A 16,616-nucleotide genomic window follows, 5' to 3' on the forward strand; every position below is an offset into this window, starting at 1 on the left:
TTTCCCTTAGCTTGTTCGTGGAAGAGGTTGTTGTTTTGAACTGGAAACTTGCAACAGCACAAAACTCTGTAGAAAAGCAGGAAAACGTCCGAAAGATTAAAGACTGTTGCAGAAAGTCGAAGCTTACCCTGGAAATAAATAAACGTATTTCGCATAAATAGTTGAAAAGGTTCATTAGCGATCGATTATACTATTAGAGATAAATCACTGGGAACAGTAACAACAGTAACACATCGGGTAATATCTATCCCAATAGCGAAACCAACAGGAAAAACCGATACTAGGCTGAGATTCATTGGAAGACACTATTAATCCACGGAAGATATACCTCACACGCATTCGACCGATTCTTAAATGTTACTGGTCGGTCTGGGACCCTTGCCATCTAGGGTTTGTAGAATAGAAATAAGATCCAAATAAGAGCGGCGCCTTTCGTTAAAGGTTCGTTCTGTAAGAACGGAAGCATTATGTAGATGCTCCTTAAATGTTAGTGGTAATCACTACAAGAACCCATTGTGGATCACGGAGAACGTACGAATAAAGAATATACAAACAGCTTATTACTTCCACATACATCTTGCGCACATATTACGAAAACCGTTAGACGTAGAGTCCATGAGGGTCCCCAGAAGTCATTCTTCCCGTTCACTATTCGTGAATGGAATATGAAAAGTGGAAAATTATATTGGTTCCAGTAGTACTCTCGTAACGGTTTCAGAACTGATGGTCCCTAAATCTTCCGTAAAACGCACAAATGATTTCTTTACCGTCTCAAAAACATCTGCCTGTCAATATGGCATGCCCCCGCCTATTTGCGAGGCGGCATGATACCCCACGTTAGTGACTGCTGTTCTGTCTCCGTATTCGCACAAAAGCCTGTCTTGTCGCACACTACGATTCTGTTCAGCTTACCATTTCCCGCAACATACCGGAAAAAAAAGCCCATCGGAGCAGTCATGCTTTGAGTTTTGGATTTCTCAGAAAGGAGTTTTGGAAAGCAAAGAGCACGGAACGTGCAGCATCCCAAGTTTTTCGTACGATTTCATGCGAACGACACCGAAAAATCTCAGGGAAATCATCTGAGAGTTGAAGAGCATTGTGAAAAAATTTTCTTCAATTGAATATACAAGTTCGTTAGTGACTACAGAGCAATGCTCACTACTGTCATCAGAAACATCCGTCCTTATCACCATTTCTTTTTCGATAGCACTGACGCACAAAGCCTTCACTCATCACATTCAAGTTACTGTCACATCGAATGTCAACAGATTTGAGATTTTTTGGCATTACAAACCATACTGCACAACAGACTTCATGTTTGGCGACATTTCATTTTCAACAGCTGCTGTAGACGAACGAGAAGCAACGTGACATTCTTGCTAGCGTTGCTCTAAGCAGAACAACCTACGGTTATTGCCAGATTCTCACCCCCCCGTCCCCCTCCCCCTCCCGCCATCCCCCTCCCCCTCCCGCCATCCCCCTCCCCCCCGTCCCCCTCCCCCTCCCACCCCTCCCCCGCCCCTCCGCCCTCGAACGAACGACACCGTCTCCCAACACTTCCCACGCTATCGAAATAGGCATAATGTGTTTTAGCAAGTAATATCGTTCAATATACGACTCACGAGACTTCAAACGAATAACATGGGCAGGAGTAAGAGTGTAGAATAATTTACCAACCCCACCACTTGGATCCTGTGATATTTGAACGAACAGTGATGTGCTGGCGACAGTGCGTTCCATATCATTAAGAAAAGGGCGAAGAAAATGACGGCACCTTGTAGGGAGCAAGGTGGGTGTTGACACAGATGTAAACGATGTTTCAGATGTCTGCGGCGGAGGAGTTCGTGACTGTGCGGGTGTCCGAGGGCTTGGTGCGCGGCCGCAGGGCCACCACCGTGCAAGGCGGCTCCTACGTCAGCTTCCAGGGCCTGCCCTACGCCCGCCCTCCTGTCGGGGAACTTCGCTTCGAGGTGAGTAGCTTTCCAGCGTCCGCCAGTCGGAGCGTTAAATGCCAGAAGTCGGAATGTGGCAGGGGACCTAGAAAAACTGAAAAAGGAAATGTAGAGGGGTCAGTCTAGATACAGTGAGAGTTAGTGAAGTAAAATGGAAGTAAGATAAGGATATTTAACCAGAGGAATATAGGGGAGTAGCAACAGAAGCAGGAAATGATGTACCAGGAGTAGGATTTGTCGGGATGGTAGGAAAGAGAGTGAGTTACTATGAACAGTTTAGTGACAGGATTATTCTCATCAGTTGACAGCAAACCAACGCCAAAAATAATATTTCAGGTATATATGCCTGCGTCACAAGCAGATGATAAACTGATACAGGAAGTATTTGAGGGCATTGAATATGTAATTTCAGTACGTAGAGAGAGATTGAGTTCTGCAGTAAATTTTAGTAGGTAATAATGAATACGCTGTTCAAAAATCACGAGAGGTGGTGTACCTGGAAAAACATGGAGACTCAGAACGATTCCAGCTGGATTACGTCATTGTAAGACGGGGTTTCGAAATTGGTTTAACAGCATCGTCTGGAAGAATTATCGTGGAAAGGAGTGGGATACTGTAGTACTGAGGAATTACGTGCGTTTGAAGTCGTCTAGGACTGTAAGTTACTGCGATCATGAATGCAATTGGCAGTTAAGTTGAAGTGGACTGGATATCTCTATGAAAGGCAACCACGGAAGCTGGGCATTCAAAATAGGTACAAGAATTGCAAAGAAATCTTGTGTGACAGAAGCAGTCAGTGACCCACGAATCTGTAAAGAGTCTAACTCCCACGTATAAAGCAGCTTCAAACTTCTGATTACTTTACAAATAAGTTAATGTGTTGAGTAATTAACCTTAAGCCCGAACTGAGAAAAGTTTAGAAAACGTTTGCAACTGTCTAAAGTTTGCTGGAAGCCAGTGTTGTCAAACATTACATAAGTGTAATCCGGGTAATTTGCACCTCTTTTTAATCAAAAGTTGGCTTTTGATACAGCTCAATGTTTGACATCCTATCTCCTGAATGTTTCGTACAAAGATACTCTACGAAACGTGATGCCAATAAAGTTGCTAAGAAAGAAGTAATCAATTAAAACATCATGCCTGATGCGGTAGTTTTAATACATGAACAGTGAAAATTTAGTACGGGATAAACTTTTTCCCTGCATCATTTTGCGGAGGGTGTCACTGAGACAGTTTCGTAAACGTTTTAAATTGTGTGTTAATTTTGTTGCAGATCACTAAGTGCTCTCCTCCTCAAACACTGGAGAATATGGGTATGGGTATTTGCGTGTAATCACGTAACGCTGCCTACAGACCCATATGGTTTCTAACCGTAGTAGGTGTTCTTGCATTGCTGCTTTAAACCTTTAACGTAACATTGTACTTTTTAATGAGAAATTATGACAGAATTTCACGTTGTAAAATTTAGTCAGAAATTGTATGAAATACTGAAAATCAAATTTTTGTTGCCTTAGAGCTGTTGGATGGGGTACGTGCTCCTGATACCATGCACCATGCACAATGAACCGAGAAAGTCGTTTAGTAATATGGTCTCCAACTGATCGATGGAAGAAGGAACAACAATATAAGTCAAACAGGAATGAAATAAATAGGAAGTGCAAGAAAATCGAGGTTAAATGATCGCAGGAAAACTGTGAAGAAAATGAAGACATGGTCCTCGGAGGAAATGATTAAGCGTATAGGAAAGTCAAAACAACATTCGGTGAAATTAACAGCGAAGGCGTATAAGGGGAACTACTATCGATAGTGGTATGACTGTAAATCGAACCCGGTGCGCAACGCCGGTTCTCTGGAACACCCTGAGCTGAGCGCGCCTTTTCCTGCAGCTGCCTCGTGTCGCTGTCGCCTTCAACATTGCCGAAGCACTACCGGTCACGCGCTACAATGTGAGATGGGACTACAGTTGCCAGCTTAAATTGACAAAATTACCGAACATTGTATGATGAGCTGAGAGTTGAGGGTGAACACAATAAACATTAAGAATTATACTTATTATTGCTAGGTAGAGCTCTCAGCAAATTTTTGTTAACTTTTATTTTTTGGTAAAAGTCGTTGCATGTTACAAATCTCAAATAACAAAACTCTGCTTTTACGATACCGACACTCAGTTCATTTCTGGCGTTAGACCATAAATGACTCACGTGACTGAAGACTCGTTCTACATAGACATTCCTGGATGGAATCGCCATTATTCTGTACATAGTTTTTTGTATTAGGTGTTTTTTCTTCGTTTAAAGACGTTTTCCACGAATTGTTTGTGAACGTAGAAGCTTGAATTGGTAACAGTCCAAAAGTTTTATTTAGTATACGGATCTCTTCGTGCAGACTACCTTCACTGCGTTACAAATAGGCTGGCCAGCGCGGCAGCCGAATGCAGAGGAAGGAAGCGACGGTCAACGATCAGTAAAATATTGCGAATCCAACACGGGCCGACTGACTTGATTTTGCAAATCAGTAAATAAATTAGTGATATGAGTGGAATCCTAAATATACCGAACCACTCGTACTTCGGTACAGTACACCAGACACAGACTGAAATACCGAACAGTTGGATAAAAAGAACCGAACACCTAGCAAGGTGTGACCCAAGGGTGGTGGCAAGGGGGGAGGGGGGGGGGAGGCTATAGCCCGCCCTCCCCCCTCCCCAATGGAATATCATATTACTCTGAATAAAATGACTTCAGAAGTCAGCAAATATATTACTCCAACAGATTCAATCATTTTTTTATAATTATGTTGCAATGTATTTTAACAAAAGAATAAGAGTGGCAAATAGCTTACTATCTAAACCAATAAATATCAATTAACTTAAAATAGGCGTCTTATTATTTATTAATGCACATTTCTTTAACCTGACCCCAAAACAGTTACCAAAAACTACTTTAGGCAACATCAAATTTTACCAATTTGTCGCTGGAGGATCCCAACTCTCCTTCGGTTAAGCGATATCCCATTCGTCCCCCCCCCCCCCCCCCTCTGGCTTGAAGACCCTTTCGGGTTCCGTGCAAAGTGTCGCGTGCATTGGTCAAGTGATGAATTATGAGTTTGGATATATTCCATCGGTTGGTTGGGTACCAGCATAGAATAGTGAAAAAAATGGCAGTCAACGAGCTGCAGAATTAAAATGACGATCAGTTTGTTCACGCCAATTATAGCTAGCCTTTAGGAGCAAACTCAAGACAGAAAAAAAATTCAGTTCAGCGCTAAAAGCAAACTGTAATTTCTCGCTATCGCTGGTTATGTGAAACTATCCTCACACTAGCTACACGACTTGCCGCGTTACCAGCAGTTGAGCAGTCCTTGTTGGCCTTGGTTGCAGATTATAAGCGACACAGGCTGATTCCAGACGAAAAAAGAATGATAGAAGAAAATTAAGAGCAAATAAAGTCAAAATGATAACAATGAAATGGCAAAGAATCAGAAATTAAAAAAACTGAATTTAAACCAATTAACTGAATAAAAATAATAATCAAACTCTTTTGGTTAGATTAGAAATGAAACGAAAATTCGCAAAATTTAACGAGATTCGAACCTAAGACTTTAGATAGGTTAATGCAATAACCATTGTGCTATGCCATAGCATTGTAGCGGGAGGGAGCTATATTTGCGTCTGTGGTGCTCCACTGAACGATGAATTGAGGCCTTCAAAAATTCGACTTCATGCCATGTCGTGCGAAGGTTAACTAACATAAGCCAATCTCTGTCATGATAATTGAATATGTGGCGCTGAATCACGTCTTGTGCCGAAGTATTGCTGTGTCTGAAACGTATGTATTTCCTGAGCATCGTTGCGTGCGTTTTTTGTTTTTTGTGTGACTATCACGTGGGAAATAAAAGTAAAAGTGCCCGACCCATGATTGGGGATCCCAACACGTCAGAAAAGAGTGCCACACAAGAAATCGGAAGTGAATTGTCCAGTTGTTGTGGCAGTTTGGCAATGGCGAGAGCTTTAGGCGTGACGCTGACCACTCTGGAGAAAACCACCTCCAACGTGTAAAGTATCAACTGTCAAGTAATTTTAGTTGGGCTGTAGTAACAGATGTCGCAACAGTGAAAATGGATGTTAAGGGGACTAATTAGCACCCGAAACCGGTGATTAAAAGTGATTATTGCGATCAAGATTGACAAGGAGTACAGTTGGGATACAACTGAAGAGTCTAATAGATTCTGTTCTGTATTGCACATTAGACACAATGTTGAGCTGTACGAAACATTTTATGGCTTTTTTAATTTAAAGGACGCCTATGCTGCTCAGTTTCTACCAATATTTTTTCCAATAAATAATGAAAACACTAAATGAAATCTGTTGATGTTCATTTAGTGGAGAACTGTTTCTTTTGCAGCCCCCGCAGCCGGCAGAGAGCTGGTCAGGCGTGAGAGACGCGCTGTCAGAGGGCGCAGCCTGCATCCAGTACAACCTGATCGTGCGCCAGCTAATCGGCAGCGAGGACTGCCTCTACCTCAACGTGTACACCCCACAGGTATGCCCAACGCTTCCTGCAGCCTCATATATAGGCAAACCTCAGAAGAGTCCCTGCTGCAAAGCACTCTCCCATTGCCTGGAAAAGCAACACGAATGTAAATCGCTCAAAAAGAGAAAAAGGACCGAATCTGCCCTTGCGCTCTTTGCTAAGCACTCGCAACCCTGACAGGGATGCCCCATCATTTTAAGAGGGAGAGACTGGAGCCTATTCCCGGCGGGGTCAGGGATTTTCTCTGCCTCGTGATGACTGGGTGTTGTGTGATGTCCTTAGGTTACTTAGGTTTAAGTAGTTGTAAGTTCTAGGGGAGTGATGACCATAGATGTTCAGTCCCATAGTGCTCAGAGCCATTTGAACCATTTTTGAACTGGAGCCTGGAGATCAGTTGGCACGAAGGAGGAGGGAAGCTGAGCCGGAGCATGCTTATCGGGCAGGCCCTGACTGCCTGCACTTCTTGCAAATCACGCTTAAAAATGAAGTATTTTCTGGAAAGAATATTGAAAGTCGCACCAGAGTAAAGTAATGATTTTTAAGATTAAATTTTCATAGCAAAGCGAGGTGTTCTGTAAAAAAAGGTGATCGTACAGTAATAAACCGGCAGTGATAAATTTGTACGAGATAGAGAGAAATCAGTGGCAGCAATTGGAGAGTGAATGCAGACGGAATCGGAACGGGTGTGTTAAACGAATTTAAAGTGGAGTAATATAAGTGGTCTATGCAAAAGTGGTCAAATATTAGTGTAACCTCTTCATTATTAATAAACCTATTTTGAAATGGGCAGCATCATAGAACTGTTTGGGAGAATAGATATGGCTTGCCTCATAGGCTCACGGTCGGAACTTAGTCTTCAGCGCATATATCTTGGGAGTAAGTTCGCTCTCTCTAATTGGATACTTATTAATGTCTGATGGCAAATTTTTCCAAGATAGTCGGGATGGTTTTCACACAGTGTCGCGAATCGTAAATGAGAAAATGAGGTGTGTGCGCAGTGTTCAGTCTGTAAACAAGCCACAAATAAGCATGACAAGCTTACGCCATGTGTACATTTTTACTTTGCGGCAAGGACTGTCAGTACAGAACCTTGACATTAAGGCAGAATCTTTTGTAAAGTTCAGTGGCTATCATGACACACAAAACATTAATGAACTTCCTCTTTGTGGTCAACTACCCTAGCTGATGACTGGTACATACTAATTATGGATGGCAAGCCCCAGAGCTGTAGATCCTGAACCCCTGGTAAAACTGGCAAAGCTGCCTACCCCCTGCTGTCAAATACCTTTTATCAGGTACTCCTGCGTAAATTTACCACATTTAATAACTTTAAGTAGGTCTAATAAAGACTGAGTATTACTGGAAAATATTACTTCAATTGGCTACACTAATGAAACATTTGCACATAAAAAATTAAATGTGAAATTGTAGTACAGAAATAAATTACAAATAGTATAAACTTTCTAAATAAATTGAAAGTAAAACACAAACTATATCTTATTGTTTACGGATATTGTCTACTGATTTTAATAAGATGTATAATAATGAACAGGACATAGGAAAAAGATAGGAAGCAGTCGCTGAAAAGTTTTGGATGTAAAATATGGTTCCTGTCCATGAATCATGTTTTTATTAGGCCTATAATTTAACCTTGCAGTTCTGTGCCTTCTATAGACTTGACAACTAATAATTGGCATAATAATGTCAATCAGCTGCCCAAGGCTTATTCCTGAATATTCATTTGCTCAGCAGATAGTACAAACAGAAACTTGGCAGCAGAAAAGGTACTGGATGGAGAGGCAAGTAACTTAATCTCCCCTATACCTTTTCTGCCAGCTAACTCCATCATTGCATCTCACTCTTGACCTCAATTGGCAGAAATTTGTAAAAATTGCAAGCCTTCAGTGAAATTGCATACCTGTATGTGCTCCAGTACCCGCTCATCTACCTTCGAGATCATACAATACTGTAACAAAGTAGCAGTAATAACACTTTTGTTGAACATGAGCTAACTCTATAAGTGACAGCTGTGTGAAACAAGTGAACCATTGCCACATAAACCATGTTAGCAATAGCTGTCTGTTCAGTAGTAGTACTATTTCATGAGGCTACTACTTGCATGAAATGATGCTTTGGAAGTCACTGAGTGACAACAGCGAGCATTTAAAGCTGCAGGCCAAGGGAAAGGCTTCCCTTGCAGACAGAAGATGGAACACAAGTGGGAGAACTGACATTTCTTCCTGGTTAGTTCTTAAGCTAATTTTCTTTCATAGTTTCTGAGGACAGTTTTTGCATCCCCTCTGTGTCCACGTCCTCACCAGTGGTCACTTTGCCGCCCACATGGTACTGTCCATGAAGGTACATAAAGGAGAATACAACAGAACTACAAGTTGCCTGTTTGGAAGCAACTGGGAGAGCTGTGTGTATCGGGCAGTATACGACCCTCTCCGAATTATCATTTTGGCCTCTTTGCATCCGTTATGAACATTAGTACGATTACTTCAATATCTTTGGCAAGGGAACTCCTAGTATGGAAATTGGATCAATGGCGTCAGGTTGTTGTTACTGGCGAATGCAGTATTTGTTTGACATCTGATGATGGTCATAGAAAAGTGTGGAGATTACCAATACCAATGCACATTTCATGCATGCAGTCATGTACAGATATCAGACTCAGTGACATGCTTAATTTATAAAGAGGCAAAATTGTTACTCAGCACCTCACATTAATTAATTTAGTTTAGTGAATTTTTGTACAGAGATATTATTTTTATAATGATATTAGATATGTCATGTTGCAAGGTTTATATAGAATAAACATCATTACTTATAGTTACTTCATTGATACAGGAAACAAATATTTTAAGTAACAAAATTGACAACAGTTAAGCAGTAGCGACCAGACATTGAAGATACATATACAGCAAAATTTGTAAGTAAAAATAATAATATATAATAATAACAACAACAACTACTACTACTACTACTACTACTACTACTACTCCCGTGGAGGCCCGGGAAAAGAATAGGCCTCCGGTATGTTCTGCCAGTCGTAAAAGGCGACGAAAAGAACAAACCACTAATAGGGCTAACCCTCCTTTTAGTGTGATTACTTGGTTCAGGAGAGAACTAAAGAAGCCTCGGACAAGCGCCGTCATGGTCGGGGACGACGCTTGAACCCTATGCCCGCCCACAATGGTAACGACACTGCTAGCCAACTGGAAAATGATTTAAATCCAAATAGAGGTGTTTTGCAGGATATGCTTCCTGCAACCACACTAGAAGGAAAACAAAGACAGAGGATGAGATGGTCAGATGAAGTTAATCGACACCTCATGTTCTGTTAGTACCAAGCAACAAACATAGGAACCAACACAACTGGATACAGATCACAAGTATACACAACATTTATTACCAGATACTCGGAATTAAAATTTTTAACAGAACAATGGCTAGCTGATCAGATCCGTGTAATAATCAAAAATAACAGGATACCCCAGTCAGAATTAGAAAACATCAAACAATAAGTACAACAAATACTGGAACAAAATAATGTGCAATCAGAAGAAGAACAAAATACAGTAATGGACTCAAACATCCCAGAGAAAACAAACAAAGAACAAAACACGTCAATTAAACAATCAGAGGAAAACGAAATCTTAAGACAGCCACCAGAACAAGCACAAATAGAACACGAAGTGACACACATGTTAGATATAGAAGAAAAATTTCAGTTGGCATATATAGAATACAAAGACACAAATACAGACATTAGACCACTCTTGCATAGGCCACCAAATAACCCACAAGTCGAAACAACAATAACAACTATAAACACAATCATACACAACAAAATAAATGAATATACAACTATGGAAGAGTTACAACTACTGCTTTATGTAGGAGCACTCACTACACTAAATATACACACTAGGCAGAGATAAGAACCAACCAACACACAGAAGAAACCCACAAAACCAGCATGGCTACACAGGCTACAGATCAGAATAGAAAAACTGAGAAAAGACATCGGACAGCTAACACAATTTATAAGAAATGAAATATCAGACAAAAAACGAAAAAGGTTAGGTAAAATCTCACAACAAGAAGCAATAGAGCAATTAGATGAAAAGAAGCAGAAATTACAAGCATTGGTCAAACGACTTAGAAGATACAAAAAAAGTGAAAATAGAAGGAAACAAAACCAAACATTCAACACAAACCAAAAGAGATTTTACCAAACAATAGATAACACACACATTAAAATAGACAATCCACCAAACATAACAGACATGGAACACTTCTGGAGCAACATATGGTCAAACCCAGTACAACATAACAGGCATGCACGGTGGATACAAGCAGAAACAGACTCGTACAAGATGATACCACAAATGCCTGAAGTGATAACTTTGCAACATGAAGTCACCCGAGCAATTAATTCCACGCACAATTGGAAAGCCCCTGGAAATGATCAAATAGCAAATTTCTGGCTAAAGAAGTTCACCTCAACACATTCACATCTAACTAAATTATTTAACAGTCACATAGCAGACCCATACACATTCCCTGATACACTTACACATGGAATAACTTATCTGAAAGCTAAAGATCAAGCAGACACAGCAAACCCAGCTAAATATCGCCCCATAACATGCCTACCAACAATATACAAAATATTAACTTCAGTCATTACACAGAAATTAATGACACATACAACACAGAACAAAATTATAAATGAAGAACAAAAAGGCTGCTGCAAAGGAGCACGAGGATGTAAAGAGCAACTGATAATAGATGCAGAGGTGACATATCAAGCTAAAACTAAACAAAGGTCGCTACACTACGCATACATTGATTACGAAAAAGCTTTTGATAGTGTACCCCACTCATGGATACTACAGATATTGGAAATGTACAAAGTAGATCCAAAATTGATACAGTTCCTAAACTTAGTAATGAAAAATTGGAAAACCACACTTAATATTCAAACAAATTCAAATAATATCTCATCACAGCCAATACAGATTAAGCGTGGAATATACCAAGGAGACTCATTAAGTCCTTTCTGGTTCTGTCTTGCTCTGAACCCACTATCCAACATGCTAAATAATACAAATTATGGATATAATATTACTGGAACATACCCACACAAAATCACACATCTGCTATACATGGATGATCTAAAACTACTGGCAGCAACAAATCAACAACTCAACCAATTACTAAAGATAACAGAAGTATTCAGCAATGATATAAATATGGCTTTTGGAACAGACAAATGTAAGAATAATAGCATAGTCAAGGGAAAACACACTAAACAAGAAGATTACATATTGGATAACCACAGCGACTGCATAGAAGCGATGGAAAAAACAGATGCCTATAAATATCTAGGATACAGACAAAAAATAGGAATAGATAATACAAATATTAAAGAAGAACTAAACGAAAAATATAGACAAAGACTAACAAAAATACTGAAAACAGTACTGACAGCAAGAAACAAGACAAAAGCTATAAATACTTATGCTATACCAATATTGACCTACTCATTTGGAGTAGTGAAATGGAGTAACACAGACCTAGAAGCACTCAATACACTTACACGATCACAACGCCACAAATATAGAATACGTCACATACATTCAGCAACAGAAAGATTCACATTAAGCAGAAAGGAAGGAGGAAGGGGATTTATCGACATAAAAAACCTACATTATGGACATATATCTAAAAACAAAGATGATGTGACTTACCAAATGAAAACACTGGCATGTTGACAGACACACAAATATACACACAAAATTCTAGCTTTCGCAACCAACGGTTGCCTCATCAGGAAAGAGGGAAGGAGAGGGAAAGACGAAAGGATTTGGGTTTTAAGGGAGAGGGTAAGGAGCTATTCCAATCCCGGGAGTGGAAAGACTTACCTTAGGTGGGGAAAAAGGACGGGTATACACTCCCGCGCACACACACACATATCCATCCACACATATACAGACACAAGGAGACATATACAGAGGCCTCTGTGTCTGCTTGTCTCTCTCTCTCTCTCTCTCTCTCTCTCTCTCTCTCTCTATATATATATATATATATATATATATATATATATATATATATATACACACTCCTGGAAATTGAAATAAGAACACCGTGAATTCATTGTCCCAGGAAGGGGAAACTTCATTGACACATTCCTGGGGTCAGATAAACCACATGATCACACTGACAGAACCACAGGCACATAGACACAGGCAACAGAGCATGCACAATGTCGGCACTAGTACAGTGTATATCCACCTTTCGCAGCAATGCAGGCTGCTATTCTCCCATGGAGACGATCGTAGAGATGCTGGATGTAGTCCTGTGGAACGGCTTGCCATGCCATTTCCACCTGGCGCCTCAGTTGGACCAGCGTTCGTGCTGGACGTGCAGACCGCGTGAGACGACGCTTCATCCAGTCCCAAACATGCTCAATGGGGGACAGATCCGGAGATCTTGCTGGCCAGGGTAGTTGACTTACACCTTCTAGAGCACGTTGGGTGGCACGGGATACATGCGGACGTGCATTGTCCTGTTGGAACAGCAAGTTCCCTTGCCGGTCTAGGAATGGTAGAACGATGGGTTCGATGACGGTTTGGATGTACCGTGCACTATTCAGTGTCCCCTCGACGATCACCAGTGGTGTACGGCCAGTGTAGGAGATCGCTCCCCACACCATGATGCCGGGTGTTGGCCCTGTGTGCCTCAGTCGTATGCAGTCCTGATTGTGGCGCTCACCTGCACAGCGCCAAACACGCATACGACCATCATTGGCACCAAGGCAGAAGCGACTCTCATCGCTGAAGACGACATGTCTCCATTCGTCCTCCATTCACACCTGTCGCGACACCACTGGAGGCGGGCTGCACGATGTTGGGGCGTGAGCGGAAGAAGGCCTAACGGTGTGCAGGACCGTAGCCCAGCTTCATGGAGACGGTTGCGAATGGTCCTCGCCGATACCCCAGGAGCAACAGTGTCCCTAATTTGCTGGGAAGTGGCGGTGCGGTCCCCTACGGCACTGCGTAGGATCCTACGGTCTTGGCGTGCATCCGTGCGTCGCTGCGGTCCAGTCCCAGGTCGACGGGCACGTGCACCTTCCGCCGACCACTGGCAACAACATCGATGTACTGTGGAGACCTCACGCCCCACGTGTTGAGCAATTCGGCGGTATGTCCACCCAGCCTCCCGCATGCCCACTATACGCCCTCGCTCAAAGTCCGTCAACTGCACATACGGTTCACGTCCACGCTGTCGCGGCATGCTACTAGTGTTAAAGACTGCGATGGAGCTCCGTATGCCACGGCAAACTGGCTGACACTGACGGCGGCGGTGCACAAATGCTGCGCAGCTAGCGCCATTCGACGGCCAACACCGCGGTTCCTGGTGTGTCCGCTGTGCCGTGCGTGTGATCATTGCTTATACAGCCCTCTCGCAGTGTCCGGAGCAAGTATGGTGGGTCTGACACACAGGTGTCAATGTGTTCTTTTTTCCATTTCCAGGAGTGTATATAAACAAAGATGAGGTGACTTACCGAACGAAAGCGCTGGCAGGTCGATAGACACACAAACAAACACAAACATACACACAAAATTCTAGCTTTCGCAAACAACGGTTGCCTCATCAGGAAAGAGGGAAGGAGAGGGAAAGAAGAAAGGATGTGGGTTTTAAGGGAGAGGGTAAGGAGTCATTCCAATCCCGGGAGCGGAAAGACTTACCTTGGGGGGAAAAAAGGACAGGTATACACTCGCACACACACACACATATCCATCCACACATATATGCCAAGTTTGTTTTGTTTGTTGATGATACAAACATTGCAATAAATAGCAAATCTAGTGTAGTCTTAGAAAGATCAGCCAATAAAATATTTCTGGACATTAATCACTGGTTCCTAGCCAATTCTTTGTCACTAAACTTTGAAAAAACACACCACATGCAGTTCAGAAACATATATGTGTGTGGATGGATATGTGTGTGTGCGCGAGTGTATACCTGTCTTTTTTTCCCCCCAAGGTAAGTCTTTCCGCTCCCGGGATTGGAATGACTCCTTACCCCCTCCCTTAAAACCCACATCCTTTCTTCTTTCCCTCTCCTTCCCTCTTTCCTGATGAGGCAACCGTTGGTTGCGAAAGCTAGAATTTTGTGTGTATGTTTGTGTTTGTTTGTGTGTCTATCGACCTGCCGGCGCTTTCGTTCGGTAAGTCACCTCATCTTTGTTTTTACATATATTTTTTCCCACATGGAATGTTTCCTTCTATTATATATATATATATATATGTGTGTGTGTGTGTGTGTGTGTGTGTGTGTGTGTGTGTGTGTGTGACCCAAATCCTTTAGTCTTTCTCTCTCCTTCCCTCTTTCCTGACGAGGCAACCATTGGTTGCGAAAGCTAGAATTTTGTGTGTATGTTTGTGTGTCTATCGACGTGCCAGTGCTTTCGTTTGGTAAGTCACATCATCTTTGTTTTTAGATATATTTTTTCCCACGTGGAATGTTTCCCCCTATTATATTCTACATTATGGACAGGTAGACAATTTAAGAAAATTCTTTCTAGAACGAGCAGAAACTAGCAAAATACACAAAGCAAATCACTCATATAAATACATCAGCTACACCATTGCAATTTCATAACCACTTCTACAACCCTTTAGATCACATAACATCAACAGACGTGAAGAAAGTAAATTGGAAAAAGAAAACACTACATGGCAAGCACCCGTATCATCTAACACAGCCACACATCGATCAAGACGCATCCAACACATGGCTAAGAAAAGGCAATATATACAGTGAGATGGAAGGATTCATGATTGCAATACAGGATCAAACAATAAACACCAGTTATTACAGCAAGCATATTATTAAAGATCCCAATACCACAACAGATAAATGCAGACTTTGCAAACAACAAATAGAAGCACTAGATCACATCACAAGCGGATGTACAATACTAGCAAATACAGAATACCCCAGAAGACATGACAATGTAGCAAAAATAATACATCAACAGCTTGCCTTACAACATAAACTTATAAAACAACATGTTCCCACATACAAGTATGCACCACAAAATGTACTGGAGAATGATGAATACAAATTATACTGGAACAGAACCATTATAACAGATAAAACAACACCACATAACCAACCTGACATCATATTCACCAATAAAAAGAAAAAATTAACACAACTAATCGAAATATCCATACCCAATACAACAAATATACAAAAGAAAACAGGAGAAAAAATTGAAAAATACATCCAACTGGCTGAGGAAGTCAAGGACATGTGGCATCAGGATAAAGTTGACATTATACCAATTATACTATCAACTACAGGAGTTCAGGCATCATCCAACTGGGAACTAATTACATGTGGGGGTCCCACAAGGTTCCATTTTGGGGCCCTTACTTTTTCTTGTGTATATCAATGACCTTTCATCAGTAACATTACCAGATGCCAAGTTTGTTTTGTTTGCCGATGATACAAACATTGCAATAAATAGCAAATCAAGTGTAGTCTTAGAAAGATCAGCCAATAAAATATTTGTGGACATTAATCACTGGTTCCTAGCCAATTCTTTGTCACTAAACTTTGAAAAAACACACCACATGCAGTTCAGAACTTGTAAGGGGTTTCCCAAGAGTATATGTCTAACATATGATGACAAGAAGATAGAAGAAGTGGACAGTGTTAAATTCTTGGGATTACAGCTTGATAATAAATTCAACTGGGAGGAGCACACCACAGAACTGCTGAAGTGTCTTAACAAATCTCTGTTTGCAATGTGAATTTTGTTAGACATAGGGGATATAAAAATGAAAAAGCTGGCATACTATGCTTACTTTCATTCCATAATGTCATATGGGATTATTTTTTGGGGTAATTCATCAAGCCAAGCTAAAGTTTTCCGGGCACAAAAACGTGCAGTAAGAATTATATGTGGTGTGAACTCAAGTACATCCTGCAGAAGCCTGTTTAGGCAACTAGGGATACTAACTACTGCTTCCCAATATATTTATTCCTTAATGAAATTTGTCATTAAAAATATATCACTTTTTCAAACCAACAGCTCAATTCATGGAAT

The 16,616-nt window shown here is 41.2% G+C and overlaps 1 protein-coding gene across 2 annotated transcripts in view; it reads left to right on the forward strand.

Annotated features, from left to right (window-relative positions):
• Positions 1–16,616, forward strand: part of LOC124592273 (esterase FE4-like) — a 169,196-nt gene that overhangs the window by 59,922 nt on the left and 92,658 nt on the right. For both annotated transcript variants that reach the window (XM_047131821.1, XM_047131820.1), the window contains exons 2-3: positions 1,824–1,970; positions 6,356–6,493. In XM_047131821.1, the coding sequence (XP_046987777.1) occupies positions 1,824–1,970; positions 6,356–6,493 (285 nt within the window). The remainder of the gene's footprint in view (positions 1–1,823; positions 1,971–6,355; positions 6,494–16,616) is intronic.

Source organism: Schistocerca americana, chromosome 2 (assembly GCF_021461395.2).
Source record: "Schistocerca americana isolate TAMUIC-IGC-003095 chromosome 2, iqSchAmer2.1, whole genome shotgun sequence".
NCBI lineage: Eukaryota > Metazoa > Arthropoda > Insecta > Orthoptera > Acrididae > Schistocerca > Schistocerca americana.